We start from the raw sequence: 18,138 nt of genomic DNA, 5'->3' as shown, positions 1-18,138 counted from the left end.
GTTTTAATTCTGCGGCATGATAAACTTAATTTATTATTATGTTCCGTGATCTTTCTTTTGCTTTTTCTGTTACTTACTCTTGACACTGATTTCAGTTCTTGGCAAACACATATCTCAATGTTGTTTTTCCCTCTGAACTGATAAGAAACAGCTCTTGTTTGCTACTCAGTTGTTTTTTCTGTTTTCTGAGTAGAGTGGGATGAAACTTGCAATTAAAAAGAAAAATTAAAGGGGAGGAGATGGGGGAAGGCAAAGTAACTTACAAAATATGTTAGGAATGGAATGAAGGGATAAGTCATCCTTTGTTTTTCAAGTCTCTGGGAGGCTGGTCTTACAGTAGTAATAGTTTTTCATACTTATTGCCTGAAATCTGTGTTTCCTGCTCAAGCTTTCCAGGTTCCTTTTAATGAGATCCACTGAGCATTGTAGTTATACTATAACTCTGTATCCAGAGATAATTTTCTGTAGCTCTGGCCGAGCTGAGCTGGATGAAGAAACGAGCAAATGGTATTTATTGTGTGCCTGTTGAGAACATCACAGGGAATTATGTTACAGTATTCCACAGAAGTGGGAATTCCAGTAAAGATAGTCTGGTTATCTGTTTGCAAAACCTGAGTTGGATGGGCTGATCTGAATAATTTAGGCTGTGGAGCTGGGTTCTTTAGAAGTTGGTGGGGGTCTGCTCTCTGCAACTGGCTGAAAATTGTATGGTCACATTAGCAAGTTGTGTGGCATCACAGGCAAAGTCCTGGAACTTCTGAGGAGCAAAAGTTAGACTAGACCTGACTCTGGCCAGGTATGTTTTGTCATTCCTACAGCAGTTCACCAGGATTTATAGATAACATTTAACAGAAAAATGTATTATAAACATGTTTGTAAAGAAGGGGGACAATAATTTTTTTATTTCCCTGTGGAAAATGATAGGGTTTTGTGAAGGTTTGCTTGGCACTTCAGTTATTTCATAGTGGAGCAATATTATTTTCCTAATGGTTCTTTTTAAACTGGGGAAAAGTTTTTGAAATTAAAAATTCAGTTCCTTAAAAGAAGAAGGACTTAAATGGCTCAAGATATTGAATACAATATTGAAAAAATAAATGTTTTTAGGAACTGTAGCCAGTTTTCATGAATGGTTTCTATTTTCAGATTGGGATACTGCAACGTTAAGTAATGAATCACTCCTAGACACCGTGTCCAGATTTGTCCTTGCAGCTCTTCTGAAGCATACGAGTTTACTTAGTCAAGCTTGTGGTGAGAGCAGGCAAGTAACTTCAAGCTGCTTTTAGAAGTTCAGCTGGATTCTTGACAAGAAGTTGGTGTGATTGTTTTGTGGCTTGGCTGTGATTTTGGGCAGGTACCAGCCTGGCAAGGCCTTGGCAGAAGTTTACCGCTGTGTGTATAAAGTCCGGAGCCGCCTGCTTGCCTGCAAGAACATGGAGCTTATTCAGACCAGGTCATCCTCCAGAGACAGATGGGTAAGGCTAAACATCTCTCTGCACTTCTACTGCCTTCCCTGGCCTCTAAAAAAGTGGTACATAATTGCCAGTAGTTTTCTCTATCCTGTTGAAAAGCCTTCATGAGTTTCCAAGTGAAAATCGGCAGAGTGTGATTAGGAGTCCCTTAGTCTGGAGTATGTGATGTTAAATCAGTTAAAGCAAATTACTGGTTGGCATCTTTTGACACAAGCTCAAGCCTGGTTTTCCCTCTCTCCATCTCTGGAATGTTGGCCCATAGAAGCTTAGCTGGAGATGGCTCAACTGTCCTGGGCAGGCCACAGCTTGGTCTGGCTGCCAGTCCTGAGTCCAGCTGCATTATCTGGGCCTTTGAATGTCTCTGTTCCCCTTCCTTGCCTCCCCCTTCTTCCTTCCTCCATGGCCACATGATCTTCTTAGTCCTAGCATTACTTTAGGGCAACTTGTCAACCCTATGTGAATGTCTGATATACTCGCCCTGAAATGGCAGCTTCTGAAAAACTTTATTAAGCCAGATCAGCATTAATGATAGAAGTGCTCGATGAATTACAGGGGTGGGGCATGTTTGGCAATACAAAGTAGTCCTTAAAGCAGGTTTCTCTGATAGGATTTTTAATTGTGGTTTACAGTCTACAAGCAAGATAATTTTGATGAAGAAAATTGTCTTGTAACATCAGGATTAAGAGGCTTTTTAACTATATTGTAAAGCACTAGTGGTGCTCTTTAGAACAATGTAGGTATGTCTCCTGCTTTTGATTAATATTACAGGGCTGTGTGTGTCTTACCCACTTCCTTTCTTAGGGTAGGGGTCTAACATGTCTGCAAGAGACTCAGCACTTCGGACAGCATTGGGTGTGCATGCAATAAGTTCTGTTACTCCCAGAAATCATCAAACTTACAGATGCAATACAGCAAATCTCATCTATGCAGTAGATTTGTGCTTCAGGTTCAATTCCATTAGGAAAAAGTAGCTGGTTTGCTTTTGCACAGTATACCCAGGCTTAAGGGTTCTAAAGGCTTTGGTTTTGAAGTGTCAAAGTTTGACTGTAGTGTCTAAGTAAGCATTACAAGGATCATCTGAGTCACGGTTACAAAAAGAAAATTGCATTTTCCAACTTAAGTATTTAAAACCTTGAATGTAAGCAACTGTATTTGTTTATTTCACACAGTATCAGAAGTATTTTTTGATAGGAAGAGACCTCTTATTCAATACCTGTGTCCTTGTACATTCATCTTTCATTTGGGTGAAAATTAATTTCACTTTGTGTGTATTTTTTTTTAAATCAAGATGCTGGATAACCAAGAATCTGCTGATGTTGATACTCAAGAACATTCTTTTACTCGTACAATTGATGAAGAAGCAGAAATGGAGGAGCAGGCAGAACGTGACAGGGAGGAAGGACACCCAGAACAAGAAGATGAAGAGGAGGAAAGAGAACATGAAGTTATGACAGCTGGTAGTAAGTACTGGTTATGTGTGTCAATAATGCCATGTCATTTGGAAGGACAGTTTTCTTTTTCTTTCTGAGGTAAAATTGAAAAATTATTTAAAAGATTATGAAAGATCTGTCTGCATGAACATTTTGAGAAATTTATTTTTATACAATGATGTGGTATTTTTTATGTTTCAGGAAAGTTTTTAGATACAAAGGAATGTGAATACTAAGTGAACTCACTGCAGTTCAGGGCATCTGACATAGCAGCATTTCTGTATGCACTCTCTACAAGGCTACTTGGTTTTGTCTTGTTTTCTCTAAAGTTCTGGTCAATAGATGTGATCATTTGAAAGTTTTCATCAGTATTTAGATACAGAATTTTGGCTGTGTTTATATGTGTTACTATTTTATGTAGTAAGCTTTGAAGGGTAATGTTATTCTGAAGTTTCAAAACAAAACTTGATAATAGTGGACTGTGTTGGAATTCACTTCTGTCTTTGAGTATCTCTGCTCTTAAAAACGTGGAGGTTTTAGTCAGAGTTTGGTATTTTTAACACTATTTGCCATGTTTTCTCCTGGGCTTTCTAAGTGTCTTGTTTAATTCTTCAGAAGATAGTTTGAAAAAGGCGAATTTCACAAACTGTTGTTACACTGATTGGGGTTTGTAGTCTAGCTTGGTGGGGTTCTGAATCCTTAATTTTTGCAGTTTCAGTAAAGCAACAGACAGTCATACAAGGTTGTTTTTTTCTCTGTTGTAAACTGAGTGTTCTCCAAGACAGCATTTGTGTTAGCCTTGGAATGTTTCTGTAGAATGTATGTAGCTTAAAAATGAAATTGACTGACTTGAAATATTTTCTGCAGCTGCAGAGTTTTCTTTTTCTTTTCCAAATATTGTTAGAATGTTTATCTTTTTCCAGTCTCTGCTGTCATCTCTGGTTTTGCTGACAGTTTCCCATTTCCCACATTTCTCTTTGGGACCTCACTGACCAAAACATGTGTTACACCTTTAGTTTTATAGGATGTGCCACTCCATGGACAGTGCAACTGAAGTGCGCATTCATGAGCTGATTTGTGATTCTAGAAGATTTACACCTCACCTCCTCAGTGCATGCAGGGCTGCTTGATTTGCAATTATTCTGGGCAAATACTCAGAGCTCTCAAATTCCATCTGGGCAGGGCTTCTGGGTACAATAAAGGAAACGTATCCAGAAACATCCAGCCAGACAATAGTGTTACATGCACAGATAAGCAGGAAGGTGATGAGAGGAAGACTCTCTCACTTGTGTTCCTAAGGGATACTGAACCTGACATGTGGAGCTCTATTCATATCAGTGAAGGAAGTATTTAGTTTTACCTTTGCCTTTCCAAAGGAGACCTGAATCTTTAAAATGAAAATTATTAAATCAAGAGAACTTGAGTTCTTTGGACATAGATGAGGAGTTCTCTCACACATACTCTTTAGAAGAATCTGACCCTTCAGACTACAGCAGAATTAAGTAAAGTATAGGCTAAGAATTTTGATAGGATCTTCATTGTACTGCCCAAAGCTAATAAAAGCTTGAAACTGTTCTGGTATTAAATTGGAAATGCTCTCGTGTCTGCAATGCAGATTTACAGAAGCATTATTTTATATACAGTAATTTCACGAATACAAGCCGCACCAATTTGACCAAAATTTTGGTGGAAACCCGCAAGTGCGGCCAATATTCCGGGGCGGCTAATACATTAACAAAATTCTAAAAGCTGCCAACACGGAAGTGAGAGCCCGCGGCAGCCCCAAGCCAAGCTGGAGCCCGGCCGGCCCCGGCAGAGGTGGGAAAGCCTGGCAGAGGCGGGGCCAGCAGTGCGGGGGGCAGGCGGCAGAGCCTGAGCCAGCAGGGCGGGGCAGGGAGGGCGGCAGAGCCTGAGCCAACAGGGCGGGGGAGCCCGGGAGAACTGGGGCTAGCAGTGCAGGGGAGCATGGCAGAAGCAGGAAGGCCGGCGGGTGGGGCTGCCTGAGAGCGGGGGAAGCCCAGCAGAATCGGGGCCAGCAGCGTGGGAGAGCCCGGCGGTGCGGGGGCCTGCAGTGCCGGCCAGGGCAAGCAAACGCGGCGGCGGTGCAGACGGGAGGGGGCGGCCGGCGAGCCTGGCAGCGGCGGCAGCAGCCCTGCCGGCGGGGCGAGCGAACGCGGCGTGGGGCGAGCGAACGCGGCGTGGGGCGAGCGAACGCGGCGTGGGGCGAGCGAACGCGGCGCGGGGCGAGCGAGGCACGGCGCAGGGCGAGCGAGGCGCGGGGCGAGCGAGGCGCGGCGCAGGGCGAGCGAGGCGCGGTGCGAGCGAACGCGGCGCGGCGCGAGCGAAAGCGGCGCGGGCGGGCGCGGGGCGGGCGCGGCGCGAGCGAAAGCGGCGCGAGCGGACGCGGCGCGGGGCGGGCGCGGCGCGAGCGAAAGCGGCGCGAGCGAACGCGGCGCGAGCGAACGCGGCGCGGGGCGGGCGCGGCGCGAGCGAAAGCGGCGCGGGGCGGGCGCGGCGCGGGGCGGGCGCGGCGCGAGCGAAAGCGGCGCGGGGCGAGCGCGGCGCGGGGCGGGCGCGGCGCGAGCGAAAGCGGGGCGGGCGCGGCGCGGGGCGGGCGCGGGGCGAGCGCGGCGCGGGGCGGGCGCGGCGCGAGCGAAAGCGGCGCGAGCGAAAGCGGCGCGGGGCGAGTGCGGCGTGGGGCGGGCGCGGTGCGAGTGAAAGCGGCGCGAGCGAAAGCGGCGCGAGCGAACGCGGCGCGAGGGAAAGCGGCGCGAGCGAACGCGGGGCGGGCGCGGCGCGAGCGAAAGCGGCGCGAGCGAACGCGGGGCGGGGCGAGTGCGGCGTGGGGCGGGCGCGGTGCGAGCGAAAGCGGCGCGAGCGAAAGCGGCGCGAGCGAACGCGGCGCGAGGGAAAGCGGCGCGAGCGAACGCGGGGCGGGCGCGGCGCGAGCGAAAGCGGCGCGAGCGAACGCGGGGCGGGCGCGGCGCGAGCGAAAGCGGCGCGAGCGAACGCGGGGCGGGCGCGGCGCGAGCGAACGCGGCGCGGGGCGAGCGCGGCGCGGGGCGAGCGGCGAGCCCGGCGGCGGCGGCGGTGGCAACCCGCTGGCCGGGCGAGCGAACGCGGCGCGGGGCGGCCGGCGAGCCCGGCGGCGGCGGCGGCAGCCCTGCCAGCTGGGCGAGCGAACGCGGCCGCGGGGCGGTGCTGACGGGAGAGGGGGGCCAGCGAGCCCGGCGGCGGCGGCAGCACCACCCGGCCAGCCCCGCCGAGCCGTGGCGCTGAGCTGGGCCACCCGGCCCCGTCGGCAACCATGAGCGGGCCGAGCCTGCCTGGCCCCGCCCCGAGCCAGTAAAGCCCGCTATGCCGCGATCCTGTTACTAATTGGCCAATTTGTGAAAGCTGCGCACGGATTCTCGCGACGAACGAAAGCGGCTAATATTCGGGGTGCGGCTTATCTATTGACAAAGACAGCAACATTGTCGAGGCACCGGGGGTGCGGCTTATAATCCGTGCGGCTTGTATTCGTGAAACTACTGTAAATCTGCTAAAAGGCAAACATGAAATAATCTCTTTCTCTTTGAGACTATTCAAACAGGAGTTGGGTTGCAGTAAGACACTGAAAGAGTTTTCTGTCAAAGTTCGTCAAAGTGTTCTGTCAAAGTGCGTTGTCCTTCATTTTAAAATTAACGTAATGTAAATACTTCATTTAACTCGTTTGCATGACATTTTTTATGGCACTGTATTATTCTTGCATTCTTTTACTGTTAGAAAAGCATTGATTGTTCTTGATAGTGGGGCAGGTGTTGGCAGGTGTTAGATGATGTGTTCCTGTGGCTGTGTGTGAAGTTAAGACTCTCTCTCTGTGTTGCGTGTTACAGAAATCTTTCAATGTTTCCTATCAGCCCGGGAAGTGGCGCGCAGCCGGGACCGGGACAGGCTGGGCTCGGGCACAGGGCCCAGGTTGGATGAGGGCCCTGCCCAGTCCCAGCAGGAGAGGAGGATCAGCACAGATCTGACAGAAGGGCAGGATGTGTACACTGCTGCCTGCAACTCAGTGATCCACAGATGCGCCCTGCTGATCCTGGGTGTCAGCCCTGTCCTGGAGCAGCTGCAGAAGCCCAGGGAGGAGGGGCAGCTGCAGCAGCCTCCCTGTGCTGCTCCTGAGGGCATCGGGCTCATGACCAGGTGGGCTTTGCTGACTGCACCCTGCTTAGCTCTTCTCTGTTCCTTTAGAATTGACTCAACACCCCCAGGCTTCCTCTGAACATTATTGCAGTCATTTTAGAAGAGAATTTCTGCTGAGAACAGTGCTGTGCCTCTGTTGAAAACAGTGATTTTTCTCAATTTTCCTTGGCCATGCTAACTAAACCTGAAGAGTTTTGCTCTCTGTGGGCCCTATTTAAGTTTCAAAGTTGGACTTAGTGGTAAATAGTTCAGATCAACAGGTATAAATAGCATGAGGCACTGGGAAAAATTGTTTATATTTCCTGTAATTTGTTTATGTTTGGAATGTTTTTGCCATATTTATGGTTTTATGAACCGTATTAATGTTGTGTATAGTAGTGTTAAAAAACCCTGTATATTTAAAACAAAAGATTGAAAGCCTATTATGACAAAAGTGGTGTTCATGATTGATTTTTACAAATATTCCTATCATAGGAATGGCTTATATTTTTTTTTATAATTTAAATTAAGATATTGATGGGAAAGGTATTAAGATATTGGAGAGGAAAATTATAAATATTTTATTCTTTTTACCTCTTTTTGGAAATCTAGTCCCTAAAGCATGGGTGGCTGCCTCTGTCATTGTCAAAGTGGCTTTCATCTCCAGCATATCAACTTTAGGATGCATTTTATGGGTGGGTTTTTAATAAGTTCAGTGCTTTTTCACCCACTTACTCTGTCTCTGTTTCTTGTCTCTCAGCTCAGACTGTTTCTGTTTACTCTGTGTAATACTTACCAAGGCTCTAGAGCAATCACCCATATGAGGTTGACATGGTTCAGTTGACCAGTAAGGCTGCTAAGAAGTAACAAAGTTTACTAATACCCTTTATAAACATAATTGAAGCCATCAGACCACTCTTTTCCTCTTCAATGTGGTCTTGTGATGTTCTGTGCTAGTCTCCTCCCAAATAAAACTGTGACACCTGCTAAATTTGGCTATCAGCTCTTACCTTTGTGTAATACCTGGGGTTTTTTTCCCTCTGTGTGTGTGCACCTGAAGCAGGAGTGAAAGTCTTACAGCAGAAAGTCGCTCAATCCATGCAAACTCAAGCTACAGACTGATGAAGTCAAGAAGTGAATCTGATTTGTCTCAGCCAGAATCAGATGAGGAAGGTTATTCACTGGTAAGTAAATCAGCATGATGTATTTAGGGATTGTCAATAGAATGTTTATATGGGAAGTACATCTGAAACGTTTGTTTAGCATCTGAAACATTTGTTTATTGTGTTTTGGTACGTTAATTCATCATTGTTAAGAGAAAGCACTAATGGTAAAAAAATTAGAAATAATTATGGCTTTGTTAACTGTCTCACTTTTATGGGTGAGGGATGAAATATAAATGCTCTAATGTTACGCACCACATACAATCACCTGACGAAATGAGGCTTTTATTAATCTTTTTAATCTAGAGTGGAAGAAGAAATGTTGATTTGGATTTGGCAGCATCACACAGGAAGAGAGGTAAGTTCTGTTGTTTACCTAGTGAATACTAACCTGATAAATGTTAGACTTTCTTGAGTTAAACTATGTTTGCAGTTGCATACAGTTGCATACAGTTTACAGTTACATAACAAGTGTTAAAGCTGAGCATTAAAAAATTAAAATAATTGTTACCAACTGTGTGTTGTGTGAAGTTTTGTTGCTTTGTGGCTTGGTTATAGTATTTCCTTGGTTATAACTCTTCATTCTGGTTTCTAGAATTGTAGAATTTCTCTTTTGAAACAAGTGAGGCTTTCTGTTAAGTGAATCAGAAACGTGCATTGTTTTCACTCATGTGACTTCAGGAATGAAGAACTGTGAGAGAAGTTTACGTGGAACATTCTATTCTTGTGCTAACAATGAACTTTTACCATAAAATGTGCTTGAACCTGGAGAGCTTGCATTCACAAGACACTGCTTTACTTTGCATCCTTTGAACACCAGCACACTTACAGAAGCTAACAACCATGTTTTCTATTGCTCTTTGTTACTGCTTCATCCTGGGGAATCTCAGGGAGCTCCTTAGTAGCAGGTGGTTGAGGGACTAAAAAGTCCCCCTTCCATGGGAATGATGCCGAATCTGTCTGAGAATCACAGCTCAGGTCTGCTGTGTCTGTAAAAAATGTGGGACTATGCAAACAGGAATTAGGTTCAGTTATGATATGCCTCAGTACCAGAAGCCTTGATACTGTTGGGTAAGGTAAGAGTTCTGGTTTAAAAGGCTGCATCCTTGAGCAGAGTACTCAGAGGTTTCATGCGTCTTAAAGCCTCTTGGAATTGCAAAGGGTGATATCAGTGGCAGCATCCATTGGATTTTTTCAATATTTAAGTAATGTGGAAAGAGATGCTTTGTCCATTTGTAATCAATTGAAACAGTTGAACAAATAAAGAAATGCACTAGAGCTGCTTTTACTGTGGCTGCAGATGGATCATGGTATTCTCAGGGTTAGATCTGTCAGAAGGCGTCTGTCAGCCCCCTGATCTGCAGGACAAGCTTTCAAGTCGGCATTTTTGGCTTTGCCATTACTCTGACACAGAATTCTGTAGGTGACATCCTCTGTGTCCTAAAAGTAACCTAGGAAATGATCTTGGACGAGGTCTCAGCTGCAATATGTCTCATGGATTGTGGTTCCTGGGCTGTTGCTTGGGCCCATGTTGCCTTGGTCAAGAGCCTGAGGAAGTGAGGAACAGTGCAAGAGTAGACTTCATCAAAACTTACTAAAGCAAGGTTTCTAGCAGGTCTGAACACCGAAGAGAAATGGGTAAATACAGTGAATCTGCCCAGAACCTAAAAAGAAGCTCAAGCAGCTCATTTGCAGAGTGAACCATGTCACAACATGCAGAGATGCCTGTGTTTGGTACTGGAAGGCTTCCTTGGGAGTTAGCAGACAGTAATGCAAACTTGTGTGCTTGTGCTGAGTGACGCATATGGCAGTTTGGTTGATAAGCAATGCCAGAGTCAGGGAATGCAGGGTGCACTACAGGGAAATATTCTTCATTCATCTGTCAAGGTCGGGAAAAGATCTACAAATATCTGTGTGATAAATGGATGGGCTGTTCAGCTCAGTGCTTTTTATGGTCTTTTGTCTCTTGTGACATGTCTGTTCTGTGAATCCTAGTTATCTTCTCGAACTGAAACATGGCCCAGTGTTTGGTGAGGGTATAGCTTGCATCTTTTTTGGATTGTTCACCCCTTGTCATGTGGCCAGCACGGTGCAGTGCCAACTGTGGATATATGGTGAATCCCCTTCAGTGTTATCTTCTTGTGGCATGCTGTGACTAATAAAGGAGATAGTACTGTGAATTCCAATGCTCTTGCAGATGAGTATGGAAGGAAAAGCATTCACTGTTAATTTAATTAGTATCTTAGCCACTCAGTCCAATCTTTATTTTAATTGCCTTCTTAATTGATTCTGTCTATTCAGAAAGAGGACTGGGCTACTCCTACTTCAGCCTGAGGATACTTTGATTATCTTGTTCCTTGCTATTATTCAGTTATTTTTGTATTAGTAACCTTTTCCTTCCATCCCTACAGAAAAAGTCTTTTTGCGTGATTTTGCAGTAAGGGATGATGAGTAGCACGTTGTTGTTGTTTTCTCCTTGTATCTAAGCCCTTTGTTTTTTCTGTTGCTTAGATGAATTTTTTCAGTTTTGCAGATCCAGAGGGTGTGCTGCAGATGTAGGTGTGTGCAGTGCCTGTGGGGTGCTGTACACCACGTTAGGTGCACAGCAGTAAGGAAAGCACAGCCTGCAGGGCAGTCACAAAGCTGCACATCAGTGAAAGTCCTCATTCTGGGCTTCTGATCACCTCCAGCTGAACTCCCTGAATTCCAGCATATTATGTGTACTGCTGTGCCTTACTAACACAACTGGGCTGCTCAAAAAATAGCAGCAACTTAACTGAGATCCAAATGGAATTGAAATACTTCAGTGTACCTGCAGTAATGAATTCTGCCTTTGAAAATTAACTAATTGTGCTTAAGGAAAGGACTTCACCAAACAAGAATAGACACATGAATGCATACAGCTGTGCTACAGGAGATTATTTCTTTTTTCCTTGAAGCTGGAGAATTTAGAAAGACTGTTTTCCAGGCTGTATTCATGCCAAACTAGAGTAAATGCTTTTTTCATGTACCTTGCTGATTGGTATATTGTATTGATTGAGATGAGACTGATTGTTTAAGTCAGAATAATATGAGGCAGAGATTTTATGAGTATGTTACCTTCTGTTTCAAATGTCTGCTTTTGTCTTCTGATTCTTGTGTGGTGTAGTGTATTTACTCCTTTTTGGCCACTTGAGCCCCAGAAAAAAGAAGAGCTTCAAGCAAGTAACTGATGGCATGTTTATTTTTTGTCTCTATAGCTTCCCTACATATTTTTTGTTTTATAAAGTGTGCATTGCAGCTGTGCCACATTCATTTAGAAAACCCATTATTACTAGCTGGCTTATAAGGACAAGTAAACTTCTTGTTTTACTGTAAGCTTCAGGTTTATTGGTCTGTGCAACTCTGTTCATGTGATTGTAGAGGCTTCTGGAAGCGCTGTGCTGCAATCACTTCTGTGTGATTGATGTTACACAGAACCAGGCTGAGCTCCAATGTAGAACAAATCATACATTTGGTTCTTCTGCTGATATGCAATATCTTCAAGAGGGAAAAAATTGCTTTCAGATCTCTGTGCCCTAATGATTAAACATTTTTAGTTCTGAGATATGATTCTTTGATTTCTGACATATTTGTGTTTAAACTCTCTCCTTTCAGTTATAACTTTCATTGTTTTACATTTAATCTGTCATTTGTAATCATTGCACTTTTCTCCAAATTAGAAATGATTTTACATTGGTCTTACATTTAAACATTCTTGCATTTGGTACTGAAACAATTAGCTAAGACATCATTGTCTCTTCAAATACAAAATAATTTAGGGTTTTATTAATACATGGTTGGGTTTCTTAAAAGGTTTGTTGCCTATCAAAACGAAATTTTCTCCTGATGTTCTGTAAATCTATTAAAGGTTTCCTTTAGCTTATGATGTAAGCCGCTGGAATTGGATTTGTTTCTTTGCAAATGCTTTGGTCCTGTGCAGTGGCATGGAACAGTGTGGGCAGTGGAGGGGAGGCAGCTGAAGTCTCTGTGGGCTGCATTGAGGGCTGGAGGGCTCTTGGGGCTTTTGGAAAGGGCTGTTGTGTGCAGGCAACAAGAGTGTTACGTGCACTTGGAAATGGTTTGGCTGTGCTTCCTGTGGGTAATCTGAGGCTTCATTTATCCTCTCCCCTGGGCTCTGTTCACCATGCACTTGCCAGGAAACCAAGAATTTTAGCACCTATTTGTTCTGTTCTGTCTTATTTATTTTATGTTTCTCACCAGCCACTTCCCCATGTAACTTAGATTTTAAAGGAAAGCTTTAAAGCAACTATTTTAAGACTTGATGTTAAAATTGGAGGCAGCTGATCTGGTGTTTGTTTTAAATATTATTGCCAGGTATAAATTGTAGAATTCAGTAACATTTTCTTTAAATTTCTTCATAGTAAACATGACCAAACCATGTAGTCTTACTGTGTTAGGTAAAGCAGCAGAGATTAGGAAATTAAATTCCACTTTGAAAATAAGTGTTTTAACATGATCTTTGCATTATCCAAAAGAAACTTGAGTCTGTATGACCTAAGTACCATGATGGTTCTTTCCGAGGCCGTAGCAGTCTTCCTAATAGCAAGTGTAAGGAATGCTATGGAAGTGCACATTAACACTATTTACTGAAAACAAAATGGGGTATGAATAGGCTTTCATAATTTGTAGCCCTGACAATTAAATTTTTGCCAACTAAGCGAAGGTAACCTGGCTGGCAAAAGAAAAGCAAAATTTCGCAGTATTTTGAATTTGTAAATTGCGTGAAGGTGCAAATTGTGACCTGCAGGTGCTGACTCATTGGCAGAATAACAGCATTTTGCCTCTACTTCAGGAAAAGTTATGTAGGTTGCTAGGAAAGTCAGCCCAAGTTCAAAACCTCTGTGTCTGTCTTTGCTTGTTGCCATGAGCAGCTACTGTAGGCAGTGTTTAAAGAGGCCCTGAAATTTGGATCTGGCTGTTACCATTGGAACTCAGCCCTACTTATGAAAGCAAGCTTTGGAGAGATGAATTCCTGTGAATTTTTGTGACTTTTCCCTGAAAATGCATACATGTTTAATAATGTTTGAAGCTGATACCCTGCAGAAAGATGTTTAAACCTGAAGTAATATACATTTGTACAAGTACTGTGAGGAAGTTGTGATTCTACCCATTATAACTTAATGTACACAAGGTAGATAAATACTTAGACATTTTTGTACATCATGTAAATAATCTAAACTAAAATTTCAAAGTGAGTTTAGACACAGTTTAGGTTTCCACAGAGGTCTCTGGACACTGTCTCTGTACAGATGGGAAGTTCCTCTGACTAGGATGTGCCCTCTTATAATCCTTTGCATGGCTCTTAGTGGGCAAACAGCCCTTACTAAAGGAGGGAAATACTGACTGATGCCTATCAATTAAGTGCTAATGAAGTTATGACTTGAGTGGCATGGCACTCATTTGTGCCAGGGAGAGAGTTCTAGCAAAACTCTGTTGCAAATGAGATCAAACCTATTGTGATAAATTCCAGTGCTGCAGGCTGATGACTGATGCTCCTTTGAAGGAGTCCATTTATTAGTGGCGGTAAAGTTTCAGGTAATGACATGCTTGATGATAGGAAATTATTGAAAATAGACTTGTGAAACTGCCAGAGATGTAGAATTACTATCTAGACTTACTCTAGATAGTATTTAATGCACATGTATCTGTCTTGAGTCAATGTTCTCTGTTAGTCTAAAAAATTTTGTTCTCCTCTGCAGTTATGAATTCTCTAAATATTTCATTGAAAATAACACTGTGCTTTTTCAAAATTATGAAATACAGTGGCTTGATTAAAAACACGACCACTTTTGCTTTATGTTTAAACCTCAAAGTAAATATCCAGGTACCTAAGTTGTGTTGGTAGAAAATCTTTCCTTTACTGTTTTGTCATTTAGCTGCAAAGCATTTTTATTCAGTGTTCTAGCTTTAAGCTGGGCAGTTTGAGTGGCTTCTTTTTGTTTTTTCACATGGCAGCTTGTTGCAATAGTGCTTAACATTTAAAAGAAAAACAGCCTTTTCTTTAAGGAAATTGCTGTAAATTTAAATCAAGTGTTTTGCTCTAAATTGCTTAATGCATGGTATAATTAACATGAATATTCATTTTTCACGTGTCAGTAGAAGCAGCTCAGCCTCTACCTGCTGTAAAAATGTGTTACCTGAAGTAGGGTTGATGAGACTTGCCTCTGTGTGTCTCTAGGAGCAGTGCACAGTCAGATGGAATCTCTGAGTGACTCGTGGGTTCGCCTGAAGCACAGCAAAGATTGGTTGTACACATCCTCCTACTCATTTGTTGAGTCTGATTTCGATCTCTCAAGATCCCTTGGAGTTCATACTCTGATTGAAAACGCTGTCAGTTTTGTAAGTGGAGATGTGGGAAACTCCCCAGGATTTAAGGAGCCAGAGGAAAGTATGTCTACCAGTCCACAAGCATCAATAATTGCAATGGAGCAGCAGCAGTTGAGGGCTGAGGTAAATTTCAGTTGAACAGCTTTTCCTAGTCTTCATACATTATGCTTATTATAGTAGTTTTTTTTTTTTTGAAAGAGTGTCCAAATTCGATCTATTAAAGTAATTTCCCCTTCTTTGCTGTTAAATATCTTAACTGGAACTGGGAACATTCTATAAACAAACTTTGAAACAAAACTGGAAGTGTTCCCTTTAAAAAAAATATGTAAAGGAGAAAACAGTGACGTCCTTCATCCTTGCTTACAGTTCAGTATCCAATTTCCGTTTCTAGGGTACTGGCTACTTACTCAATATTGTCTTTTGCCTGCCTTTATTTTTAGCTCCGTCTGGAAGCACTTCATCAGATTTTGGTGCTTCTGTCAGGAATGGAGGAGAAAGGCTGTGTGCCATTAATGGGGAGCCGCCAAGTGCCAGGATTTCAGTCGTCTTCGCTGCTCACTTCTGTTAGACTGCAGTTCCTTGCAGGCTGCTTTGGTCTGGGCACTGTAGGACATGCAGGGGCCAAAGGAGAGAGTGTAAGATTGCATCACTACCAGGTGTGTACTGCAGCACTTTCTGCTGTTTCAATAAGCCAATGATGAAAATGGCTCAGTTTCTAGAATATTTATTTGTTTGTTTGGCCCAGGATGGTATCAGAGCAGCCAAGAGGAGTATTCAAATTGAAATCCAGGTGGCTGTGCACAAAATTTACCAGCAGTTATCTGCTACATTAGAAAGAGCTCTGCAAGCTAATAAGCATCATATAGGTAAGTGAAAAGCAGATTTGCAAACCAGATGTTCTCTATGTACAGTAGAACAACTTGTGTGTTTTCCAAGGCAGACTTTGATATTAGTGGCCAGAATTCACTGAATGACCTATCTAACTTTCTCTAGAAGAGAGAAATGTGCATTTGTTGGTAGAACCCAGTGGCCATTCCTACCTGGGTCGTTTTGGTGTTTCACTTTGAGAAACAATGTGAAACAAGTGCAAAATGAAGTATTTCACCTAGTTATCCTTACCTCAGGGAGAAGATTCTGGTTTGAGATTTAACATTTATATCACAACTTAGAATGTTTATATCACAACCCAGATCTGTGTGCTACTCTTTCTTGGACAATTTTGACACAGTTACATTGAGTTAAAGAAGAGTGCAATGGTTCATCAAAGTGTCTGACAAGACTCACTTTTTCTTTGATAATTTAATTATATTTTAAAAATAATCTACTAATATTTTGTCTTAGTATTCTTACTCTGAACAAGTTACTAATGAAAACCAACTTTACTTTAACCTTAGAGGCACAGCAACGTCTCCTGTTGGTGACAGTCTTTGCTCTCAGCGTGCACTACCAACCCGTTGATGTCTCCTTGGCCATTTCCACGGGGCTACTGAATGTGCTGTCCCAGCTGTGTGGCACAGACACCATGTTGGGACAGCCCCTGCAGCTACTGCCCAAAACTGGCATTTCTCAGCTCAGCACAGCTTTGAAAGTAGCCAGCACGAGGCTGCTGCAGATCCTGGCTATCACCACAGGGTGAGTGTCCCTTGCTTTTGGGAAACTTCATCACTGAGCTTGTCAGCACCCTTGAAAAATACTGTGTGAGCTCTCATTAGGACAATAAGTGTTGCTCAGAAATGCATAAGTGAAGGGGGCAGGGGGAAGAGTTGTCACCTTATTCATAGGAAAGATATATGTAAGGCTAACAAATATTTGAACTTGAATAGTCACAACTTTGTGGTCTGTAAACACTGTATTCTGGTAATCCCCAGTTTGCTACTTCAGCTTTGTGTGGAGATGTGTTCAGTTGATATGATAAGACTTTCTGTTGCTGTGTAAAAACAATACTGATAACGTGGGAGTTCCTCAGAGCAGGACATTGAGCTTCTTCCCAGAATATGAAAGAATTTTCTGAGCAATAGGAGTCTCAGCTAGACCGTGGGACAGCATGCAAAGTCCCAGCAATTCTTAAATATTTAGTCTTACTCAGTAGAGAACACAGCAGTGGAGAAAGTGTTTTGTAGTTGAAGTGAGAGTATGGTTTGATATTCAGTACATGCATCTTCCTGTCAGTCTTTGTACAACACAATGCATTTACCTGCCAAATCTGTTATGTAAAAAAACCCAATAATCCTACACCAAAAAAATCCATCACAGAGACAGCATCCTGTCTTTAGAAATTACAGTGTCATTAGGATTAACAGAGTTGTTCCCTTTTTCCCCAGAAGATACTGAAAATTTATCCTTTGACTCCAAAGATTAGACTGTTTTAATTTGTTTTAAAAATAGGATTTAAGTAATAAAAAGAATCTAAGCCTATGGTGGGGGATGGGGAAAAGTAACCTGCTGCAATTATCGTTCCTTGGATCAGGTCTCAAGTACTCTTACTTTTTCTTTGTGTGTGTGTACAGAACCTATGCAGATAAATTGAGCCCAAAGGTGGTGCAGTCATTGCTGGATTTATTATGCAGCCAGCTGAAGAACTTGCTGTCACAAGCTGGTGTGATGCTGATGGTTTCCTTTGCAGAAGGGGAAGGGGAGGAAGGTGAAATGGAGTCAAAAAAGGTGGATTCAAATGGGGATAATGAGAAGAGAGACTTCAGAGGTAATCATCTTACATAATATCTGTTACGATTCTGAAATGCCAGGAAACATAATAGAAGAAACCACTGAATGCTAAGGTCTTTATCCATTCTATTGTGTATTGGTTTTTGTTGTATCATTTTTAATTCTGTAAATTAGATTAAAGTCATCAAATGCTTTTGTGCTCAGTTCAGATTTATATAGAATTAATCCACAAAGCTGCAAGGGTAGGAGCAGACTGTGAACAGGAATTACTTGACTGGGCATGGAATTAGGAGGAGAATACAACTTTTCTTGAAAACTGAGTTGGTGGTCATTGTGTTTTTCATAAATGTGGTCATAAGAATTAGGGAAATTTCAAACTACAGCTAAATACAAACGCATTCTGGAAATTACTGTGTTTGCTTTGTGTTATGCAGCTTTGTAGTCCAAGTGGATGGCAAGAAGGTGACACTATCGTGTCATCTGGAAAAATCTGCAACAAAAGATTTTCTGAAATACTGTGTCCTCATGTAGCTTGCAATGATGAGCATTTTGAGTTTTGGTGGAAATTGTGTGTGAAGAATTTTTAATTGTAGCTTGGTCTTAAGTGTACATATGTTTTTGTTCATGCTTTTAACTGTCTTCACTTATAAATAATGCAGTGTCTGATGAATTAATAAAATAATTAGTCAGGAATTAGAATATGAGGTCTTCCCACAGAGGTCTCCCTCTCCTACCTTGACCCACAAAGTTTAATGTAATTTTCTCTCTATGTCTTACTGACGAGCAGGAGTGAGAGCACAGCTTGGTGGGCATCTGCCAACCTGCCACCATATAATAACTGCTCATTGTGCTTTCACCTGCAAAACAGATTGTTCCCAGTAA

General features: G+C 43.0%; 1 protein-coding gene across 7 annotated transcripts in view; it reads left to right on the top strand.

Moving 5' to 3' along the window:
- HERC1 (HECT and RLD domain containing E3 ubiquitin protein ligase family member 1) overlaps positions 1-18,138 on the top strand; it is a 95,780-nt gene that overhangs the window by 30,642 nt on the left and 47,000 nt on the right. For 4 of the 7 annotated variants that reach the window (XM_033071137.2, XM_033071135.2, XM_033071138.2 and 1 more), the window contains exons 20-31: positions 1,144-1,258; positions 1,352-1,472; positions 2,758-2,929; positions 6,775-7,081; positions 8,124-8,244; positions 8,530-8,581; positions 11,372-11,437; positions 14,444-14,715; positions 15,033-15,248; positions 15,338-15,458; positions 15,987-16,224; positions 17,100-17,293. In XM_033071137.2, the coding sequence (XP_032927028.1) occupies positions 1,144-1,258; positions 1,352-1,472; positions 2,758-2,929; positions 6,775-7,081; positions 8,124-8,244; positions 8,530-8,581; positions 11,372-11,437; positions 14,444-14,715; positions 15,033-15,248; positions 15,338-15,458; positions 15,987-16,224; positions 17,100-17,293 (1,995 nt within the window). The remainder of the gene's footprint in view (positions 1-1,143; positions 1,259-1,351; positions 1,473-2,757; positions 2,930-6,774; positions 7,082-8,123; positions 8,245-8,529; positions 8,582-11,371; positions 11,438-14,443; positions 14,716-15,032; positions 15,249-15,337; positions 15,459-15,986; positions 16,225-17,099; positions 17,294-18,138) is intronic. The other 3 variants (XM_042779661.1, XM_033071139.2, XM_033071136.2) reach the window with 2 other exon arrangements.

The sequence above is a fragment of the Catharus ustulatus genome, chromosome 12 (assembly GCF_009819885.2).
Source record: "Catharus ustulatus isolate bCatUst1 chromosome 12, bCatUst1.pri.v2, whole genome shotgun sequence".
In the NCBI taxonomy this organism is placed as follows: Eukaryota; Metazoa; Chordata; class Aves; order Passeriformes; family Turdidae; genus Catharus; species Catharus ustulatus.
Note: the sequence above shows the minus strand (reverse complement) of the source record. Positions and strands in the feature narration are given on the sequence as shown.